The sequence below is a fragment of the Equus przewalskii genome, chromosome 19 (assembly GCF_037783145.1).
Source record: "Equus przewalskii isolate Varuska chromosome 19, EquPr2, whole genome shotgun sequence".
Taxonomy (NCBI): domain Eukaryota; kingdom Metazoa; phylum Chordata; class Mammalia; order Perissodactyla; family Equidae; genus Equus; species Equus przewalskii.
In genome coordinates, this window is record NC_091849.1 from 19,760,108 (window position 1) to 19,784,441 (window position 24,334).

Here is a 24,334-nt window from a genome sequence, read left to right on the forward strand (position 1 = left end):
AGCATTTAAGGATTTCTTATACTTTCACATAAATCACTTCACCAAATGTCAGTGTCTTCCGATTTCTTTATGATAAAGGTTATCAAACTGATCATGTCATATAAACTCTATTCATTTAAGTGTTTTTTATATTCTGATTCTATAATTTTCTACTAATACTTATCTACAGCACCAGATACCGAAGAGTGTGAGCAGGAATGTGGGCCATAGGTGTAGTAGAGCGGAGGGTCCAGGTTCAAGGTAGATGGTGACGTTTTGTGCCTGACTTCTGTTAGTCTCTGAAGGAGCACGAAAGCTAGTTGACATCTTTAAGCATCTACCATGTGCCAGCTGCTCTTATAAATGCTTTCTTCATTACTTCGCTTGATCATCACAACAGTCCAGGAAAGGATGTATTGTTATCCCCATTTTGTAGAAGTGGGACCTGAAGCTCAGAAGAGTAAGATAACTTGTGATAACGAGGCTAGAAACTGATGGCCCAGATCTGACTGGATTTAAAATCTGACTTCTTTCTGCTGATACTATTGCTCTTTCCTCTTTCTGACCCACCTGTAAATAGGAATACTTACATCTATCTGTTTCTTGATGAGAGATGATAATGATAAAAACAAGAATAAGATATCTTATGAAGAACAAAATTATCAGGTAACCATTTAGGTTTCAAATGCCTCTATATTCACCTAGAGAGAGACATGGAAAGAACACTGATGAAGTTGAAAGGTTTGGGTTTGAATTCTGATTCTATCAGCAACAACTTGGTGACCTTTGGTAAATCATTTAACCTCTTCAGACAACAGTTACCTTCTCTTTAAAATGCAATTCCAAAGATACAGGCAAGTTTTTCTATACTATAATAAATTGCTATACAAATATTGTTATTATTACTAAGTTTTTTAAAATGTAAACTTGCGATCTGCCAATGCTGATAATACATCAATGCGATAAGCACCTCCATGACGTGGATAAGAGAGAGGACTGCCTTGGGTGATGATTAAAAGCATCAGATCAGATCCCTCCTCTGCCATTTAGTGATTCTGTGACTATGGGCAATTTACTCCACCTCTTGGAATCCTGTTCCCTAATGCTACTTTCCCCTTTTCTCATAGAGATTAAAACAGAGTCTAGCTTATAGGGAGGTCATATTAAACAAGATGTAAGCTGTTAACATATTGCCTGGCACTTAGTATTACGTAATAAATGGTAGTTGTTGTCACCATCTCTCTGACAGGTCTACAGTAATAATAGCTAAAATGTGTCAGGCAGTATGTGGCAGGCGTTGTCCTGAGCAATTCGTACATGTACTAACTCGTTAATCCTCTTGTCTAAGAATATTTTTACTGTCCCTGTTTTATGGAAAAGGAAACTGAATCATACTAAGGCTAAGTAGTTTGCCCAAGAGCGTGCAGCTGTGTGGTTAGTGGCAGAGCCTCTGAGTTATGCAAGGGAAGGGACGATTAGGGATGACTCCTAAGCCCCACTCGTCTTTCTTTGTCTTTGGGACTCATTATGGCTTTTCAACCCTTATCTAAATGTTTCAGTGCTTTTTCTTTTTTCAGCCCAGGTCCTTTAAGAATTTTTTCTCATAAAAGTATGGAAAATTAATTTATCTTTGCCTTTCCCTCCTATTTGGCCATATTTAATTCTTTGCTTACATCTTGTCAAAAGTTCAACTAGTAGGACTTCTTAGAAGAGAGTAAGTTATGGAGAATTCTTGCCATCTTTCTTTCTTTAGAAAGTTTTTTTTTCACTTTTAACTGGTTTATTGTAGGTGTAATTTAGATACAATACAGCATGCACCCACCATGAGTGTATAGTTTGAAGGTTTTTACTAAATGTATACATTTGTGCAGCCATCATCACAATTCAGTTTTAGAGTGCTTTAGTTATGACAGAAAGTTTGGTGATGCCTATTTGGAGTCAGTCCCTGCTCCCACCCCCAGCCCAAGGCGGCCGCTGATCTGTTTTCTGTCTCTATAGTTTTACTTCTTGTAGAAATTTCATATAAATAGAATCAAACAAAAGTAATCTTTTGTGTCTTCCTTTTTTTTCCTCTGGAGAATGTTTTCAAGGTCATCTCTGTTGGTGCATGTATCAGTAGTTGGTTCTTTTTTATTTGGAAGTAAATTTTCATGGTATGGATATGGCACACTTTGTTTATTCATTCACCAGTTGATAGACATTTGAACTGTTTCCAATTTGGAGCTATCATGAAGGATGCTGCTATACAAATCCACATGCAAGTCTTTGTGTGGACATATGTTTTAATTTTTCTTGGATAGATAACTAGAAGTAGACTTTGTCACAGTAAGTGTATGTTTAAGTTTTTATGAACCTGCCGAACTTTTCCGAAGTGACTGCCCTATTTTAAAGTCTCACCTACAATGGATAAGGGTTTCAGTTTCTATATGCACAACAACGTCTGGTTTTTTTAGTCTTTTTTCAATATAGCCATTCTATTGGATGTGTGTGGCATCTTATATGGTTTTAACTTGCATTACCCCGATTACTAATAATGTTGAGTAACTTTTTATGTACTTATTAGCTATTCGTATGTCTTCTTTCGTGAAGTATTGGTTAAACTCCTTTGTCCATTGTACAATTGTGTTGTTTGTCTTTTATTACGGAGCTATAAGAGCTCTTACTATATTATGGATATAAACCTTTTTATCAGATATATGATTTGCAAATATTTTCCTCCAACCTAAGGCTCATCTTTTGTTTTCTTAATGGTGTCTTTTCAATAAGTCCAATTTATCAGTTCATTCAATATATATATATTTTTTATGGATTGTGGTTTAGTGTTGGTGTCGTAGCCAAGAAATCTTTGCCTGACTCGAGGTCACAAAGATTTTCTTTCGCATTTTCTTCTGGAAGTTTAGTGAGTACAACTCTTACGTTTAGATGTATGATTCATATCAAAGGACTTTTTGCGTATAATGTACGGTAAGGGTCTAATAAGTTCTTTTGTGTGTGTGTGTGTTTATGGTATCCACTTGCTTCCACCCATTTATTGAAAACACCTTTCCTCCCCTCATTGAATTTCCTTGACACTTTTGTTGAAAATTAATTAGGCATAAACGTGTAGGTGTATTTTTGGATTCTGTATGTTGTCTCATTGATCCATCCTTATGCTGATACCACACTGTCTTGGTTATGGTAGCCTTATAGTAAATCTTTAAGTCAAGTTCATCCATTATAGCAACTTTGTTCTTTTTCAATGTTGTTTTGGCTATGCTAAGTTCTTTATATCTCTATATAAATTTTAGAATCAGTTTGTCAATTTCTACCAAAAACATGCTGATATTTTGATAGCAGTTGCATTGAATTTGTATATTAATTTGAAGAGACTTGCCATAACAATAGCAAAATCTTCGAATCCATGAAAATTATATTATTTTTCCATTTGTTTAAATATTCTTTCATTTCTCTCAGCAAATTTTAAGAAAATCTCTAAATTCTCTGTTTCTAGAATATAGGTCTTGCACTTCTCAAATTTATTCTTAAGTAATTTTTTTGCTATCGTGAATGGAACTGTTTTCTTAATTTCATTTTCTGATTGTTCATTACTAATATATAAAAATGTAATTGATTTTTGTGTATTGATCTTTAGCTTTGCTGAATTCACTTATTCTAGTAGCTTCATTAGATTCCTTAGATTTTCTACATACAAGATTATGTCACCTGCGTAAAAAGGACAGTTTACTTCTTCCTTTCAACCTATATGCCTTTATTTCTTTTTCTTGCCCTTCTGCGGTGACTAGAACCTTCAGTAATATGTTGAATTGAAGAAGTGAGAACAGAAATCCTTGCCTTGTTACTAATCTCAGTGAAAAAGCATTCAATCTTTCACCAATAAATAGGATAATAGCTGTAGAGCCTTTATCAGGTTGAAGTGGTTCCTTCTATTTTTTGTTTATTGAAGAGTTGCTATCATGAATGAGTGTTAGAGCTATCAACTGAGTTTTCTGCATTTACTAAGATCACTGTAAGGTTTTTATCCTTTATTCTTTTAATGTGACTTATTGCATTAATTGATATTTGCATGTGAGACCAACCTTCCATTCCTAGGATTAAAAACTTGTTCATGATAATACAATCCTTTTTATATGTTTCTGGGTTCAGTTTACTGATATTTTGTTAAGAATTTTTCTCTCTGCGTTCATGAGGGATATTGCTCTGGTGTTTATGTCTAATCTCTTTCTCTGGTTTTCATATACGCTACTGCTGGACTTGTAAAATGAGTTCCTTTCTCATCCATCTTTGGAATAGTCTGTAGAATTGATTTTGTTCTTTCTTAAATGTTTGATAGAGTTCACCTGTGAAGCCGTCTGGGCATAGGTAGTTCTGTGTTGTTTTCTTTTGGTGGAAAGATTTTTTATTTCAGATTCAATTGTTGTAATATGTAAAAGTCTATTCAGATTTTCTGTTTCTTCTTGAGTCAGTTTTTATAATTTATGTCTTTCAAAGAATTTGCCCATTTCATCTAAGTCTTTAATTTATTGGCATAAAATTGCTCATAGTATACCCTTAATATCTTTTTAATGTTGATAGCATCCGTAGTGCTGTCTCTTCCTTCATGCCTGAAGTTGGTCATTTGTGTCTTCTTTTTTCTTCCCAGTCTAGGTAGTAGTTTGGTAATTGTAATGATTTTTTTCAAAGATACACCTTTACTTTTATTGATTTTTCTCTATTTTCTATTTCATTAATTTCTCATACCTTTATTATTTCATTCCTTTGTCTTACTTTGGGTTCCATTTGTTCCTTTTTTAGCTTCTTGAGATGGAAGTTTAGATTATTGAGTTTATCTCTTCCCAATACAGACGTTTAAACCTGTAAATTTTTTCTAAGAACTGCTTTAACTGCATCCCGTATATTTAGATATGTTATGTTTTTATTTCCATTCAAGATATTTGTTCCCCTCCATACCTCCAATTTACTTTTCCTGGAAGTTTGAGTAATTGTGCTGGAATTAATCTCCACAGGACTAAAAAGTATTTCTTTTAATCATCTATTTTGCTTATGCCTAATAATTTTAATAGATCTGATCCTTTTTCTGATCATTTTTACCTTTTTATTTTGAGATAAATAACATATGTATTAGTCTTTTTTCACATATGGAATTTGAAGCTTATAATTTATTGATCTAAAGAATGAAGTAGAATCATCTTTTTTCATGTTTTTGGCAGTAAAACACCAAATTGCATGTGAAAATCTTGAGACAAGTAAAAGTGCAACATTTTAAGTAGTATTTCAAATATAATATGGGGTGTATGTATATGTGTATTTTATTTTATTTTATTCATTTATTTATTTTTTGGTGAGGAAGATTGGCCTTGAGCTAACATCTGTTGCCAATCCTCATCTTTTTGCTTGAGAGAGATTGTTGCTGAGCTAACATCTGTGCCAGTCCTCCTCTATTTTGTACGTGGGACACCGCCACAGCATGACTGTGCATAGATCCACGCCCAGGATCTGAACCCGTGAACCCTGGGCCGCCAAAGCGGAGCACATGAACTTAACCACTACACCACCAGGCCAGCCCCTGTGTATGTGTATTTTTGTTCACAGTAACTAATTAAGGGTTAAAATATTAGGGGCTTTCTTAAATCCTAGTCTAGGCCAGCAAAAAAGGAATACTCTCCTCATATGTCCCTGGTAGATTTTCGTAACTAAGCATAGCACTGCTTCTGCCAAGGCTGATGCGTAATTGGAATCTTTCTCATTCATTCCATTCCCAAATTACTTGATGAACCCATTTTGCCAGTAAATAACTTCTTCAAGTCAGAAAAAATAATGGGTCAAAATTTCTCTGTTATTTAATCTAATTGAACATTTTCATTTTTCTTTCAGAATTATTCTCTAATATGCTATGAAAACATAAATACAGAAAGTCTTTTAAATTTTAAAAACACATAATACCTAGTGATTATATTCATTAGACTCACAGCTCCAATAAATTAGTAGAAATGATCATTTTTTTAAAATTTTAGTATTTTGAAAATTCATAGCTTCTCAAAAATAGCATTTATCACAATTAACATATTAAATATTTGGATTAATATTCTATTTTACACCCCTTATAATTTCCTCATAGCCACTCAAATAGTATGTAATTAATTTAAGGTTTGGTCCACTTCATTCTTCTTTGATTTTCTCATGTACTGAAGAGAATTATTTACTAGGCAAAATAATAGTGTAAATATGGGATTTTTTTGAGTTGGTTCACCTAAGGAGCCAAATTATTTTCAAGAACATAAGTAGCATTATTTGCATATATAAAATCAATATATAGATGAGCCTCATCTAACATTAAAGTGCAGTCTCTACTTTGAAAACATTTCACAGGCAATCAGTTTATATTCTTACATACTTTCAAACCAGTTAAACTGCTTTTACTTTTAAGTACTAACATAGGTCTTTCACTAATTCATAGTGGCCTACCCCCTACCCTCTTATCAGTCAACTTTTTGTGTAGATGATCAAATACATCCATGCATTGAACATCCCATTCCTTACCATTGTGACGACTCCTGTAAAGGTTTGTCCTTTCTGTGTCACTGTGGACCTTAAGGCCAAAGTAAGTAGGTGTTACGTAATACTGAGCTCAACTATATTGGATCAAGAAGGATAGGGGGTGGGGGTATCAGTGAGGTACTTTCCTTTGGAAATACCCCATAATCTAGTGCCAAGTTCATTCCAATTCATAGCCTAGGACAATAACCAGTTGTCTTTGTTCCTGCAGTATTTCACAGGCAGTTTCTAACATTTTTTTTTTTTTTAATTTCCTAGGGGAGATGTACTCTTCTCTGTCATTTCCGTCATGATCCATTATTTCTATTTGTAGTTATGGATTTCTTTTGTTCAGGAGTAGTCCTAAGTCAAGTGTGAAAATTTCCTAATTGAAGTTATTGACATAATTTTTTTATTCTACATGGCTTAGTAACTCTGGAAATGGTCTTTTTATCTACAACATACTGTAAAAGCACATTTTTTGTGATTTTCAAACATAATTTTGATAATCACCCTAAAAGAAGAAAAAATGTTTTTATATCACCATAAAAATTAAAATAGTCTTTTTTCCAAATATGTTGTTTAATTGTTCTGTATGCATATTGTCTTTTTTTCTATTTATCATCCTAGAGAAAAGTTCCCGTCCTTGTAACTTATCTTAAAGTTAAATCAAATTAATAACTAGATGAGACTAAGTAGAAATCAATAAAAAATATTTTTAAAAATAAATTTGTCATTCTTTCACACAGGCATTAAGGTATTATGCAAAGAAGACATAGAAAACTGTTACTTGTACAAAGCTGTTTGTATTAGACATCCAGTAATTTGACTTTCCTGGTTGTTATTTCCTTTGTTCTCTCTTATGCCCTCAAATATCTAATATATCTTAATGAGATAAACAGTTTTATTCATTCATATAGTCCTTCATTTAGGTGATAGAAAAATTGATAAAGGTAGGTAGTCTATTATTTGAAATATTCAAGGCTATTTTCCCTGTTGTTCGTGAATTCAGAATAGTATTGTAGTTTTAAATACTGTTAATGTTTTTTTGTTACTATTATTCTGTTAATATACAATGGGATATTGTAGCAGACTTACAGAGAAACTCAATGGCCACAGAGAAATAACTTCCGAGGTGCTAACATTTGGGCCTGTCAGAAACAAAGGCAGCTTGTTACCTAATCACTCTAGGATGAAAGGCTTTTAGTGCTTTACTCTTAAATATTAAAGGGCAGCAAGAATCACTTTGTTGATGGAAAGTCTCAACCATGAATAAGAGGGACCAAAATACAAGCACATGGAGGAAATAGACACAGTTGGAGCGAGCAGAGGAAAAAGTGAGGAAAACTTTGTTGATATCCTCAGAGAGATAAAAAATGTTGCGTCTCGGGGTGGGCCCCATAGCCAAGTGGTTAAGTTCACGTGCTCCGCTTCAGCGGCCCCGGGTCTTGCCAGTTTGCTCATCAAGCCACGCTGAGGAGGCGTCCCACATGCCACAACTAGAAGGACCCACAACTAAAAATACACAACTATGACCCAGGAGGCTTTGGGGAGAAAAGGGAAAAATAAAACCTTTAAAAAAAATGTTGCATCTCTAAAATAAAAACAATATGCTGTGAAAAGGAAAATTGGAGAATGAGAAAGTGCTCTTAGAAATTTAAAATATGCTATTCAATTAAATTTTTTTCAGTAGAAGAATTGGAAGATAAACTCAAGTAAATCTTCCCAAAAAATAGAACAAAAGGACAGAGATGGAAAATAACAGTGAAAAAGCTTTAGAAGGTCAATCCAGTAGTTGAAACATTCAAAGAAGAGACCCAGAAAGAGAAAGTGATGTAAAAAAATAACATAAGAAAATTTCCTAGACCTAAAGACCTTGAATCCCCAGATTGTACCTTGTACAAGGATTTAAATGTCTAATCCAAGCCCTATTGTCATGAAATTTAAAAATATTGAGAATAAAGTTAATATCCTAAAAGCTTTCAAGAAGAGAGGAGGACGCATATGAACAAGTTGCATCAGAGTGAATCTAGACATCTCGTCAGTAACTTTGCCAGCTTAAATACAAATGGAACACTACAAAATTCTGATGGCTGATACTTTTTATTTTGGAGTGCTACCCACAGCCACATGATCAATCCATTGTGTGGATTAAGACATGTTCAGACAAGCTAAGACAATAACAATAAAATTTGCCTGCCACTCTTTGATGGTGTTTCCGAAAGAATGCTCCAGCAGAATTAAGGAGAAGAGAATAATCAATTAGGAAGACATAGGATCCAGGAAAAAGGGGATTGGAAAAAAAAAGACCAAGGATATCAACATTTAAGGATTACAGCTGGTTCATTATGAAAGCAACACACACTTGAAGAAAGTAGAAGTGGCATTTCTAGAGGAAAAAAAAATGAAAATGGTGAATTATATAATACATCGAGAGTTTAGAAAATAGTGTTGGTTTTTGATAGATCTAATGGGGCTTCTGGAAAACATTAGCGTGGGTACATAGAATGTTAAGCAGAAAAAAATTTTTAAGTGCTTAAGCTTCATCTTGGTGTCTTTCTTATTTTTCTTTTTTCTGAGGAAGATCCACCCTGAGCTAACATCTGTGCCAGTCTTCCTCTATTTTGGATGTGGTGGCCACCTCAACATGGCCACCAACAAGTGGAGTAGGTCCACGCCTGGGAACTGAACCTGGGCCACCAAAGCAGAGCACACCAAACTTAAACACTAGGTCCCAGGGCTGGCCCTTAAGCAAATTTTTTAAAAAGAGTCAGTTATTAACTGTAGGAAAAATTGAACATGTGGCAAAAGAAAACTGTATAGTAGAACGATTGGCTCAGCAGTGAACGATATCTTTGCACTTATACCAATAGAAGTGCTATTAATTTCACTAAAAATTGTGTAGTGATTATCTTGGGAGGGGAGAGAGAGAGTAGTTTGAAGAGCTAAATCCTCATTTACCATTTTAGAGAAGTTGGTAAATATTGCCTAAAAATCAGTAAATCTAGAAATAGCACAATAAACATCTATTTTAAAATATAGAAGAAAGAACAAAGAAACATCTGAAAAAATTAAAAGTGAGTATCTCTTGAGGATGACAAGAGCTGTTTTGGTTTTTTTTTTTTAGCTTTCAGTATTTAGAGCTTTTGAAAACTATTTCCAAATGTCTCTTTCCTAAAAATAAAATTTAATTTTAAAAGGAATAATGGTATTTAAAATGTCAAGGAAATAGAATAATTATGGATTGCAGTCAACTTTTTACATTTTGTCTTGTTTTCTAGAGTTCCTGGAATAACTATTGCTACAGATATTATCTGTGGTTTTCCTGGAGAAACAAATCAAGATTTTCAAGAAACAGTGAAACTTGTTGAAGAGTACAAATTTCCAAGCCTCTTTATTAATCAGTTTTACCCAAGACCAGGAACTCCTGCTGCAAAAATGGAACAAGTTCCAGCACAAGTGGTAAGATACTTTTCTTGTAAGGTATTATATTTAGCCAATAGCTATAAAAATGCAGCTCTGTTGCCTACCATAACATAACAGCCTCATGGTATAACTCTTATGTTACAAAATAGGGGGAGTTTTTCAAAGTTGGGGTCAGAGGTGGGGGGACCTTGGGTGAGTTAAATGACCTCAGGCAACTAAAAATCACCTTTTTTTTTTTCTCTTTAAGAGTGAGGTTCAGATGATACTGGGAAAAAAATTTTTAATTAATATCTAGTATTTACCTATGTTTATAGGATAAATCCTTGGATGTTTCAAAATAAGGCAACATTTAAATAGCTGGGAGCAAAGCAGGCTTCATATTTACCCTGCTTCTTGAGTCCGTTTTCATAATTTCTTAGTTACTGGGGGTCCTATGATTTTCCTGCTTTGATAGATTTGATATTTGCTATCTGTCTGTTTCAAATATGTGTTGCTTTCACAGTGAACCTCATTTAATTCCGTCCTTACATGTTTATAGATATATTAGAATAAGATGACTTAAAATAAATGCAAAAAAGTTTGAAATCTAGTAAAGGCAAACTGTTTCCCAGAATGTCCCCAGAATTAATGGTCTCAATCAAATATGTAGTTTCTAGATTTATTGGCTAAAGATGGAAAAATGTAAATAAGCCTTAAGAGAAAAGTAGAATTTATTTTAAGTGAAAATTGTCTACTTTGTTTCTAATAACTAAAACAAATTATGCCTTACCATTAATTTTCATCAAATGCTTTTGCTTTTATGAACAAATATTGAAAGGGAATTACTCAGGGGCCGGCCCCCTGGCCGAGTGGTTAAGTTCTTGAGCTGGCCTCGGGAGCCCAGGGTTTTGCCGGTTTTTGTCCTGGGAACAGACATGGCGCCGCTCATGAGGCAATGCTGAGGTGGCATCCCACATGCCACAACTAGAAGGACCCACAACTAAAAATACACAACTATGTGCCAGGGGGCTTTGGGGAGAAAAAGGAAAAATAAAATCTTAAAAGAAAAGGAATTACTCAGTGCTTTTTATTGTTTTTCTATTATGCCATATGTGAATATCAAGCATATAACATATAGATTCTTCAACATTTGGTTGAAAAAACAAATACGTGTATTTTTTTTTAAGTCTGTTTCCCAATAAAACCGAAATGGATGTAATTCTTTGTCTTCCCAAAATTTTCTTCATTTTTATTTCACAAGTTTCTATGTATACAAGGATAGGAAAATATTTTACAGATAGACCATTTAATTTCATTTCTAAATTAATCAATGAAAAAAGCAGATTATAGCACCACAGATAATTAACTTTTTATAAACATAAAAAGTCGAATTAATTTTTTATGTCTAAATTATAATTTTTATAATTTACGTATAGTTTGCATACAGCAAAATTCAATCTTTGGTATACGGTTCTTTGAATTTTGATAAATGCATATGCTAGTATAACTATCACCATAATCAACATAGAGAATGGTTCCATCAGCCCAAAAAACTTCCCTTTTACCTTTTTGTAGTTATCTGTCCCTCTATCCCTAGCTCCTGGCAACTACTGATCAGTTGTCCTTATAATTTAATCTATTCTTTTTTAAACTTTACTTCTTTAATTAAAAAGTTTTTTGAACTATAACATACCTGTAGAAAAGTGTACACCTGTGCATTTTCATAAAGTGAATACTTCCATGTAACCACCAGTCAGAACAAGAAATAGAACGTTGCCAGTACCCCAGAGGTCCCCATCCTGCCCTTCCCTTCACTCTCCTCTCCCATTCCCCAATAGATAGCACTATTTCTTATTCGAACACCATGCATTAGTTTGACCTGTTTTTAAACTTGATATAAATGGAAAAATTCATCAGTGTTGGAATGTTTGGCTTTTATTTTTTTAACTTAACAGTATGTTAGTGAGACTGCTGTGTTTTTGCAAGTAGCTGTAGTTCATCCGTCTTCATTTCTATATAGTGTTCCATTGCATGCAAACCCCAATTTATCCATCCTACTGTGAAAGGAGATTGGATATTTTTAACGTTCCAATATTAGTATTGCAAGTAGTACAGCTGCCAGCTGTATCTTTTGTTCAACTCATGTATGTAAACATTTCTGCTGGGTGTTTAGCTAGGACTGTGGGGTCATGGGAAATACAGTTGATCTGCGTTACCAGATACTGCCAAATAGTTTTCCCAAATTTACATGTAAATAAATTTATATATACTTTATATACATATATACATTATATATATTTACACGTAAATAAATTTACAGTCCCAACAGCAATATATAAAAGTGCTAGTAGCTCCATATCCTTGCCAACACTTGGCGTTGTTATGTTTTTATTAGTAGCCGTTCTGATGAGAATGTGATGTAACCCAATTCTGGTTTTATATCTCCCTGTTTACTAGTGATATTGAATACTTTTAGTTTGTTTATTGGTGATTTGGATATCCTTTTTCATAAAGTGCCTATTCAAACATTTTGCCCATTTACCTATTGGCTTACCTGTTTTCTGTGTCTCCCATCCCCCATCCCTTCCTCTGATTTATAGGAATTATTTATGTATTCTGAGTACAAGTCCTTCTTGGTCATGGTCATTTAATTCCCTCTCTTCATGGTGTCTTTTGTAGAACAGACTGTTTAAATTTTAAATAGTTTAATTTATCAATATTTTTCTTTTTGTTTTAGTGGTTTTTTGGATCCTATTTAAGATTACCTTCCCCACACTGCCATGAAGATATTCCTCAATGTACTCTTCTAGAAATTTTATGATTTTGCCTTTTACCTTTAGGTTTTCAATCCTACTGGAATTTATTTTCGTTGAAGTTACGAAGTGTGGAGGTCAAGATTTTTTTTTATATAAGGCTATCCATTTGAGTCAGTGCCACTTATTGACTATCTCATCCTTTTCCCACTGCTCTGCCTGGTCACTTTTATTATAAATCAAGTGTCTGTACATGTGGGTCTGTTCTAGGACTTTATTCTGTTCCTTTGGTCTGTTTCTCAGTCTTTCCACCAGATAATGAAATTAATTACCATAGCTTTATGATAAGTGTCAATATTGGCAGTGTATTTCAACTTTGTTTTTTCTTGAAAATTGTCCTACCTATTCTTGGTCCTTTGCCTTTCTGGATTTGTCAACTTCCACCAAAAATCCTGCTGGAATTCTGATTGAGATTGTATTGATTCTATGGATCATTTGGGAGGAAGTTGACATTGTAATAATACTAAGTTTTCCATCTTTGAATGAAGCATATCTCTTCTTTATTTTAATCTTCTATGATTTCTCTCTGTAATGCTTTATAGTTTTCTGTATACAAGCCTTGCATATCATTTATTATCCCATTCCTGCATGTGTGTTCCTTTGGTACTATTTAAATGATTGATTTTCATTTTATAATTGTTGTTGCTATTTAGAAATATGATTGATTTTAATATGTTTATCTTTCACCCATCAACTTAACTAAATTCACTTACTAATTCTACCAGCTTTCTATCAGTCTTTTTTTCCAGATTTTTTTATGTATACAATTGTGTCATCTGCTAATAGTCACAGTTTTATTTCTTCCTCTCCAACCCTTGTAACGTATTTCTTTTTCTTGTCTTACTGTGCTGTCTGGGACTTCCAATACACTGTTGAATAGAATTGCACATCTTTCTCTTCCCTAACTCAAAGGGAGTTTTCAGAATTTCACTATTCAGTATGAAAGTTAACTGTAGTTATGGAATTAGGGAAGTTCCTTTCTATTCCTAATTTATCCAGAGTTTGTGTGTGTGTGTGTGTATGTGTACGTGTGTGTTTTAATCATGAATGGAATTGAACTTTATCACTTGCTTTCTCTTTTTGCCTTGAAATAATCATTGGTCTGATACAAGCTAGTTTGCCTTAGTCAGAAGCAGAACTCCTTGCATAAAATCACCTTTCAGATGCTTTTTTTTTTTCTTGCTTTATCTTCTAAACATAGCCCCTTAGCATCTTTCTTACATTTTTAGACTTCAATCACCCAGTCCTGGCATAGCAGAACCTTTTTTCTTTTAGACTTTATATTTTAGAGTAGTTTTAGATTCATAGCAAAATGAAGTGGAAAGTACATAGATTCCCATATAGTCCCTGCCCACACACATGTTCAGCCTCCCTCACTATCAACATCCCACACATCATTATCTCTCAAAGTCCGTAGTTAACATTGCATTTCACTCTTGGTGTTATACATTCTATGGGTTTGGACAAATGTGTAATGACATGTATCCATCGCTATAGTATCATACAGAATAGTTTCACTTCTCTAAAAACCCTTTCTACTCCACCTGTTCATCTCTCCCTCCCCCATAACAGCTGGCAACCACTGATATTTTTACTGTCTCCATAGATTTACCTTTTCCAGAATGTCCTATTGTTGAAATTACACAGTATATAGCCTTCTCAGATTGACTTATTTGACTTAGTAATATGCATTTAAGGTTTCTCCATGTCTTTCCATGGCTTGATAGCTCATTTCGTTTTAAAATAACAGAAATTGATTGTCTCACAGTTCTGGAGACTAGAAGTCCAAAGGCAGGCCTCGGCTCCTTCTGGACCACGTAAAGGAATCCTTCCTTGCCACTTCCCAACTTTGGGTGGTTTGCTGGTAATCTTTTTCTTTCACTTGCAGCTGCATAATTTCAAACTCTGCCTTCATTGTCACATGGTGCCCCATGTGTCTCTGTCTTCATATGGCTGTCTTCTTAAGAGGACCTCAGTAGTATTAGATTAGGGATCCTCCTACTCCTCATCTTAAACTAGTTACATCTGCAATGACCCGTTTCCAAATAAGGCCACATTCCGAGGTTCCAGGGGTTAGGACTTCAACATCTCTTTTTGGGGAGATACAGCTCAATCCACAACACTTCTCTACATTTCTGTAATCATACTCTAGGTGAAAACTGTAGCCTGGCAGAGGTTCATCTTTATAAAATTCAGAACCTTAAATGAGGGTAATTAAGCATTAATAATGAAACTTTAGAGATGTGCCATCAAAGAGAGGATATATGGTGTGCATTGAGTCTTGATTCTCCTAAATGTCTGAGAAATTAATAATTGTCTGTGCTACCTGTCTCAGGTAGTTTATGAAACTGTTTAGCAACTTACCTTCACTAAAACAAGGCACTGCTACAAAATGGATAGCAATTCTTTCTTATCTAATTTATTTCCCATTTCCTTGCCTAAAAAGCAGCAGTGAAAGTGGAATCTAGCGTATTATTTGAAGAAGAGTACAACACCAGTCGCTTTCAAACAACAGCTTTTTATTCTGGCTTTACAATGCCTCTTAGTGAAATTATATTGTTTTTTTAGACACATTTTTTTTTCCACTAAAATCAAGCCCCCCAAAATGTTCTCCTCCATAAATGACATAAAATAAATAATTTCAATATAGTTTCCCCTTTCTTTATAACTACTTTTACATGAATACCAGTATTACTGTAGATAAATTCCATTGTTTTTAATGTTTCATTGTAGTACTCTGATAAATGAACTAAATTATGTGTTTTCTTAATCATTTAAATCACCAAATGAAGAGAGCAGAGTTCAGTTGAGTTTTGCGTTTGCACAGATGGGAGAAGTAGACTTCCTGCCAATCCTGCTGAAGAGAAGAGTATAACCCACAGAAATTCATCATGAAAATAAATTGGCAATATATTTTCATGAAGAGGATAAACTAAAATTTATTTTTGTCTTAGCTTTTGCAAGATTATTAATGTATAGGAGATTTAATAGTGAAATCACCTAAGTCAAATGAGAGTGACCTTAGACTTTTAGATGAAAGGTCAGATTTGCATGTTTATATTTTCTATTCCATTGAGTCTTCCTTCATTAGTCCTCATTAATCTTAAGTAATTCTAATAGTATTTTTAAATTGTGACTGAGATTTTTAGTCTACCTAGAAAAGGTCAGTTAAGTGTGAAAAGCATTTGATCCTTAGCTATCAATTCCAGACTTTCTTTTTAAGAAAATTTTGATGAAAAATAATGAAGTGATGAAATCTTTATTTTAAGAGGCCTATGACTTGAAAAAAAAAAACCTTTAGGTGATAAGAGTGGCTGTTGGAATGTTCATATTTGTTTAAAATGTTCATTGTGATTTTAAATCCACCTGCTTGCTTGTTTTACATCTTGGAACCAGAGAGTAAAGATAATGTCTTTAAATGTATGTCAGCATGAAGGAATCATAACTCACCTGCAATTCCTACAATATTTACCCTAGAGATAACGAGGCCGCAGTAGACTCGTATTGCCTCAGCCCTGAGGAGTATGAGTGTGTGTTCCTGAGAAGGCTGGAGGGACATCCTTGGGTAGATACAGGCAGCTTCACTGAAACTGTCCGCAGTAGATTCCTCTGTGAGGCAGTGCATTTTTGCTGGAGGTGTTCAAACCAAGGCAAGGTGACCACTTGGAACAGATGTGAATAAGCCATGTTCTTAAATCATATACAGAAGCTTATTCAGTGGCATATGATGACTTTCCAAAATCCAGTTGCCTGTGAGTCCAGGACATACTTTATTTAAAAAAGCAAAACAGAAATATAGCATATAGAGAGAGCTTTGTCACTTTCTCTAAATGTTTTTAAAACTTTTTGTTGTTTCTGAGTATGCTCCTGAAGTTTAACAACTCAGTATTTTAGAGAACATCAAATTGCCTTAATGGAATGCATCCTGAACTTTTACCTTAGTTGATAACATAATTACATTACTATCTACGCGGTCTCTGATTTTCAAATTCAACTTTTTTCTTTGGGGAGAGGAACAAAAATATTTTCAAGACTTTTTATATCTAGATTGTTGAGTGCATTTTATTCTAAATTGATTCCCAAACATACCTATAAGGAAGCCCCTTTTCTCAAGATCCGTTTCATTTTGACTTCTCTTTTTGAAAGGAATGTCTTGGGATTCTTGTGCAATTAACCACAGTTGATCCCTCCAGTTGGTCTTTTTAATTCCTGTTTTCTAGACAGATCATTTCTGTTTTTATTTCTATTTTTCCTAGAGTTTTTAGCCTGACCCTAGTTTTGTCGTGTATGGATTTCAGCAGATCACCTGCCAGAGTCTTTATGATGGCTCTGTAGTAATAGTAGGGAAGTATAAACTAGATTATAATCCAAAGAGGTGGTTGAGAACCTCCTCCCTTGTGGGAGTTTGTATGCAGATGCTATTTGTTTAACACATGGAGAACTGAATTTAATCATCTCCAAGGCGCCTTGAAACGCTTAATCATCTTTAGTTCTCTATCATATGGTTTTAAGGGCACCTTTCAAACCACATTTAGAAACTTTAGGTGTTTTCTTTTTCTAGATCATTGGCCCAAGTGTGTTATCTGCATTTCCCAATTCTTTCACCTTTTACTTTATTTTGAATCTGATGACTTTTCGTTTGTATAATCAATTAATTGACTTTTACTTGAATGTGAACTGAAAATACTAAAACTTGATAATTAAATTAGTTGTTTATGGGAGCTCAAAATGGCAGCAGTAAGACCAATTGTAGTAGAGAGAATAATAGGCCCCCAAAGAGGTCCACATCCTAATCCCAAAACCTGTGGATATGTTACAAAGTAAAAAGGACTTTGCAGATGTGATTAAGTCCAGTCACTTGAAATGAGGAGATTATCAAGGAGTTTCTGGGTGGGCTCAGTGTAATCACAAGGATTCTTAGAAGAGGGGCACAGGAGGTTTAAAGTGGGAGGGGGAGATGTGAGGACAGCAGAGATCAGAGTGGTAGACGTTGAAGATCAAGCATGGAACCGTGAGTACAGAACGTAGGCAGCCTCTGGAAGCTGGAAAAGGCAAGGAACAGATTCTCCCCTAGAGCCTCCAGAAGGAACACAGCCCCGCCAACACCTTGATTTTAGCCCAGGACACCCATTTTTGACTTCTCACCTTCAAAACCATCAGATAATACATTTGTGTTGTTTTAAGCCACTAAATTTATGATGATTTGTTACTGCAGCAATAGGAAACTAATATACCAATTATGGAATATCTTGATCTGAGAGCATTGTCCGGCTTTTCGAGACAGCTAAATTAACTGATCTTTCAGCCCCTTATGCTACCCAGAGTTTGCTGTGCCACTAAATGTCACATGCTCGTTCGTACGTTGTGAAAACTTACGCTTGATGTTACCCAACAGGCCCAGTAATCTTTAGGCCTAATCATAATGACATAAAAATTACAGTAAGAATTACCACTTATTTGGCAGTCAGTGTATATCAGACATTGTTCTGAGCACTGAATTTATATTACCTAATTTCGTTCTCACAACTTTGTGACATTAGCACTGTTATTATAGTCATTTTGCACATGAGGAAACTGAGGCTCAGAGTAATGAATTAACTTGCCCCAGATCACGGAGAAGCTCCTGCCTCGCTCTCCACTCTTATGTCTTGCCATTCCTTCCAACACTCTTTGTAGTTTTCAACATGCTTCTGTGTTCGTCTCTGCCTCGAATTCCCTAGAGGGAGCAGCATGTGAGGAAACCTGGAATAAAGAAAATAGGGGCGTTTAAGGAGCATACAATGCAGGATATTTGAGACAGTAAGGTGTGTTGCAGTTTTTGGTGGGGGTGGGGCGGGGCAGGGTGGGGAGGGGGCACCAACCTGCAGGTGTGGTTATTGTCAATGAATGGGCCAGGAGCTATGGGCAAGGCTTAGATCTAGGTGGCCTTAAAAGCCATGTTAAATAGTTTTATCCTGTGAGTAGTGGGGAGCTACTGAATAGCAGTAGTCATGTGCTTGTTTTTGAAAGCTCTTTCTAGGTGCAGTGAAGAGGGAATAAAAGTCAGAAAGCCCTATTAGGACATTGTGCAAGATAGGTTTGGAGTCTAATACGTGGGTTTAAGAAATCTCTGTGACTTATTCCTGAGACCTTCAATAAATGTTCTTCTTTTTAGCTACACATCAGCAAAGTTATTCTGTGTTCAATGGAGAATATTAATTTACAGAAGGTCACTTAATTGGCTTTTGATTGACTCAAGGCTCACAGATCAAATATCAGTAGGCCAGAATATTTTATAAGGACATGACTAAAATTTAGAGCATTACCAGTTGTTTCTGCCTTTTGCTCCTGCTGGTGCTGTGGATGTTCTGTTTCCTAACGGTCATGAGATTGCTGCCTGGGCCTCTTCTGCTCCAAACGAGAAATGCCAGCCCCTCCAGACCCTGCCCTTGTCTGCCCTCTAGCTCTCCTCCCACATGATTTTGTCTCTTCCCAAACTGTTTCTACATGGCAGTTAAAGGATGGTGTCTTTATCTTTCTTTGTGTTTTTGTTACTCTATGTACCATAAGATAAGCGTTATCAATTTGTGTGTGTGTGTGTTTGAACCTGTAGAAAACTAGCTGGATTTGGGAACATTTGAACAAGCTGGAGCTCCGATTGGATCATTCTTTCTTTTTTTTAATCTTTTTAAACCGAATGCTTCCTTTTATCCTACTGTCACACTAAAAGACTAAAGGAGGGGGGAGTGTAATGTTTGGAGCTTTAGAGAATGTGAAAATAACAAGAATTGTTCAGTCTCAGTTGTGTAGAGCAAAGTATGCCAGTGTTGATCATCCTATGACCTTGCAAGTACTATCAAGCCCTTTGATGGTCTACCATCTTGAACCTGAAATGTTAGAGAATTTAACAAATGGGATTAACTTGGAGTCACTTGAGGCAGAGTGTCTCATCCAGATCTCATGAAAGAAAATAAGTGCTGTTTCTAAAAAGGAAGTGCTCTTGAGGGTATGAAAATTGTGCATGAATGTGGGCTGATGCAGTACCTCACCACCCAGAAACTTGTATGCGGGACCCAGTGAAACATCGCAGGAGAGGGTGTCACCGGTGAGTCCCCTATTAGTTTTTACTAATAGGGTGATTTTTTTTTAGAGGCTGCTCCTGAATCCTCTCAGCCCGAATCGTTCTAACGGAAAATCCCGAGCTTCTCTCAGTGTGTCTCACTGCTCCCCTTAATTTTCTGACCTCTTGCCTGCCTGCCACAGAGCATTGCCTAACTGTTTATTAAGTCTTGATGTGATGTTGATGAACTGAATTCCATTATCATGTAAATCAGCTTTGTATAGTTAGACCCACAGGACAAGACATGTGTCAGACACGTGTAGACTATAACTCCAGGGTGGAACCATGGTTTTGTGGGATTGGTTTCTGTTCAGGATAGTAAGGATAAGACAAGAAAAACACAGATTTTTGTTGATAGCTAAAGCCGTTTCATCTGACTCTTCTGTTAATTATAAATAATTGCAAAAGAAAATCAGGGATGACCATACTTTAGAATCATGGTTTGTCTTAGGAATCTTACTATTTCAAGTTCTCCAAAATAACCCAACTTTTGGACACTCAAGAGTCAGATATGATTTGATCCTTGAGTTCAATGAAAGCAGTCTTAATTTGTACTTCATAGTGAGCTTATGGAACATTTTTTAAAACTTTCTGTAGAAAAATATACGGTGAACTTTTTGCTTATGATTGTTTAGTTTTTTGCTTTCCTTTTGGCAGTTATCTTTATCCTGCTTCTTTTATGAATTTATAATTACCAAAACAGTAGGAAGATAGGTGGTTATAAGTTTTTCTCTCATGGTGAATGGTAGTGGGTATTGAGTTGAGAAGGACTGAGTGAATTTATATTAAATAAGGAGAATATAAATTCTATCCTTTGGAAAGTCACCTTTATTATATTTCAGTCTAGCTTTTTTCAGTGGTGATTACATGCCTTATTTTATATAACTTTCAGAAAAATTGCAAGGATCTCCATGATTCTTTTATACCTTTTCTATGAACTTGATTTATTAAAATTGTAATATTCAATTTGAACTCACTTTTTATTACCTTAATATCAACTTTAGAAGTGAGTAGACTTTTTGGAATAACTTCTAAAGATAAAGAACCTTATAATGATCTATCTTATTTTTTGATCTTATATTATTTTTTTCTATGATAACCATGGTTCGTTAATAACTCCATATTTATAATCTTCCAAGGGACTTATAAGTGTAGTGCAAGTATTAGACCTAATGTTAAATGTTTATTTAGGTCAACAAAATATATTTGATGATTTAACTTGACACTGTTTTCTAACTCTTGCCTCTTGGAACCATGTTTATTTCATAAGTAAGGACTGACAAATCACATATTAGCAGATAAGCATTCAACTGGATAAAAATTTACTCCATTAGTTATGTTCTATCTGAAATCTTATAATAATCTAAGATGAATGCTCTGATCTTTTATTTTTGCTACTCATAATAAAGTACCTTTACGGAAGTTGTATATAAGATTAGACGTTATAAGGGCAGAGAAAAGAAATTTCCGTTGTTTGAATTTTAGTATGTGCCAGAGCCAGTGTGTGTTTTTCATGTACTTTGTCTCATGTTATTTTTCCAACAATACCTTCAGGTATCTGCTGTCATTTTTTAATTTACAGATGAGTTAGCTAAGGCTCAGAGAAGTTAAGTGAACTTGCCCAAGGTTCCATAACTATGAAGTGAAATGCCTAAGTCTTAGACTCCATTTTTCCTGACTCTTTGCTCCATATTCTTATAAACAGTAAAATAAATATTTATACCAGAAATTCAAAATAATTTTAGAACATTTTGACCAAAAAAGTGTTGGTTTCCAAAGTTGTTTTTCTATTATAGCAGTGATTTTTTTTGTTGTTTATAGACCCTAGAAAATTTTAAACTTCTTAAAAATGGTTTTAAACTTTATAGAAAAGTTGTGAAAATAGTACATCTCCAGTGTATCCTTTACCAAGATTCATTAGCTTTTACCCTTTTGCTAAATTTGCTTTCTCTGGAGATAGATAGACAGACAGACTGACTTAGATGTAGATATTTTTCCCTTGAACAGTTTCAGAGTAGATTACAGACATCTGCCCCTTAACATTTAGTGTGTATTTCCTAAGAATGAGGCTCTTGCATAACCACAATGTTGTTAGCAAATTCAGAAAATTTAACATTGATACAATGCTTTATCTAGTCTACTGTTCATATTCCAGTTTTGTCAAGAGTCTCAGCAGTATCCTGTATAGCTGTTGTTTTTTTGGGTATAGGGCTCAGCTCAGGATCAGGTCTTGTTGTCACGTCTCTTTAGTCTCCTTTATCCCAGCCAGTTTCTCAGCTTTCCTTTATCTTTCATGATATATTGACTTTTTTGAAGAATATTGGCCAGTTATTTTATGGAATGTCCCTCAATTTGGGTTTGAGTTTTGCTGGTGATTAGATTCATGTTATATGTTTTGCCCTGTCAAACGAAATAAGTGGTGTTATGTCCTTCTCAGAATATCACATTTGGAGGGACATGATGTCTTTTTGTCCTTATTGGTGCTGTTAATTTTGATCACTTGGTTAAGGTGTTGTCTGGTTCCCCCACTGTATAGTTATCTATTTTTAGCATAAGAATTTTTAATCTCATTTATTGAACTGGATTATAGAAGAAGGAAAAAGTAGGCCTTGAAAACTTAGTTGTTTAGTTCACACTTTCAATTTTATGATGGCTTGAACTGCCACATTTACATGGTCTAAAAGATTTTGCATTTCTAAGGTTTCGTCTATTCTAAATCTTTGAATTATTTCTAACAGTTTTTAATCCTTAGACTATAATTTTTTAAGCAAGATACTTTAAATTGAGTGTACAGTGACAGAGAGGGGAAACTAAAATTGGAAAGGCAGAAATTTATTTCATTGAAGTACTTGTAAATTTACACAGCAGGTAGGTTATATGTAGAAATTTTATCCTCAAAAATTATGCAGGTCAAAAACTTGTTTTGGGTCGAGAGGAGCTAGGAAAATTCATGGATGAAATGTCTTTAATTTTTAGGAGGAATTCATAGGTTATAAGCGAAATATTTCTCCTGAAATACTGTGATACTGACTCACCAACTCTATCTGAATATTAGTCAGTGTCAAAGGCATGTTATTGGAGTCAAAAACACTTCTGTGTCTCCTGTTTTCCTTTACTCCCTTCCTCTTGGCCTTTGTTATCTGTGAAATCACAAAGTAGTCTCTCAAACTACTTTCTGGATGCTTTGAACTTGTTATTTTAGGGCAGACAGATAAAAAGGTGGAGGAGGAATTCTACATGTAAATTCCAGTTGGTTCTAGAATCAAGCACAAAAATATATGATTGATATCACTGGGGCCATTACAAAGTTACTACAAAGCCGTAATTGCTGGATCTCTTCCCAACTAACTAGATATTAAGTCTTAGCAGAGAGCCCTGGGAGCTCCGAGGTCCCCAGGGAGCAGCCCTCTTCATTCTTCTTACCAAGTTAACCCAGAATCAGTCACATGCTATTAAAATGAAAATCAGTGTGTTCTCCAAAGGTTTAAAAAGGTTATCCAAACGGATAATTTATCAGGTACCTGAAATCCTATCCCATTAAAGAACCTAAAGACCACTGTGAAATAGTTTAATTTTATTTTATCTTTTATTAGCAGCCAGAGTTATCCAGGGGCAGACTGGAAGTTGGAAGAAGCCTGTCTGCTGGCGCTTCTCACCAGTGTGCAGTTACCACAGCAGTCATTGCCCACAGTGACCAAAAACATGGCTTTGGGGAGTAATTGAAGTCTCTTGATCACTTTGGCAATGAAAACTACTGCTATTTTAAAAATTATGGTTAAAACTACAGTTGTGATAGCATTAGTTAATTTACCTAGTATCAATTAAACTTCTATATGCAAGGGACTGTGCCACATATCAAGATGACTCCTGGGTGTTCCTTACTCTCAAGTAGCATATATTCCAGAAAGGAAGAGAAAGATGATGTAAGTGGTGATAATACAAGGCAGTATGTCTCAACTGCTATGAGAGTGATACACAGGGCTGTTAAAGCTCAGACGCCTGTGAGTGGGATGATCAAGATTAGTGTCCAGAAAATTAGCTTTTAAGCTTAGCTTTTCACTGTATTAAAGATATTAGGAGTGAGGTACAAGATATTCCTAGAAAACTATAAGAAGTTTAGTTCTTCTAAAATGCAGAGTTTGTAATGAATAATGAGAAAGACCTTTTACAGTGTGGTTTGGGGCCAGTCAAGGGAATTTTGACTCTGAAATCACACCCGGCTCAACCTCATCAGCCCTTGGGAATGTCCCCAGATAATGACAAGCTGAGCCATCAGAAGTACGTCATCTGTACTCTATAGGCAATGTCCACTGTTCAGACGTTTTTGAGTAGAGGAGTGCCACATCTTCAGCAGCATCGTAGGAAGACGAAATTAGCAACAATATGCAGGATGCATCAGTGATGGAGAAAGGCTGCAGGCAGGAATTGAGAGGGTAAGGAAATAGTGTTGCCATGAGGTCAAAGAGGTCTGAACGTTGGTGGCAAATATGGGAGTAGGCAGAAAAGA

The 24,334-nt window shown here is 35.0% G+C and overlaps 1 protein-coding gene across 12 annotated transcripts in view; it reads left to right on the forward strand.

Annotated features, from left to right (window-relative positions):
* The window catches only part of CDKAL1 (CDK5 regulatory subunit associated protein 1 like 1), a 610,652-nt gene that overhangs the window by 443,923 nt on the left and 142,395 nt on the right, over positions 1–24,334 (forward strand). For all 12 annotated transcript variants that reach the window (XM_008518334.2, XM_008518335.2, XM_070584147.1 and 9 more), the window contains one exon: positions 9,792–9,972. In XM_008518334.2, coding sequence (XP_008516556.1) covers positions 9,792–9,972 — 181 coding nt within the window. The remainder of the gene's footprint in view (positions 1–9,791; positions 9,973–24,334) is intronic.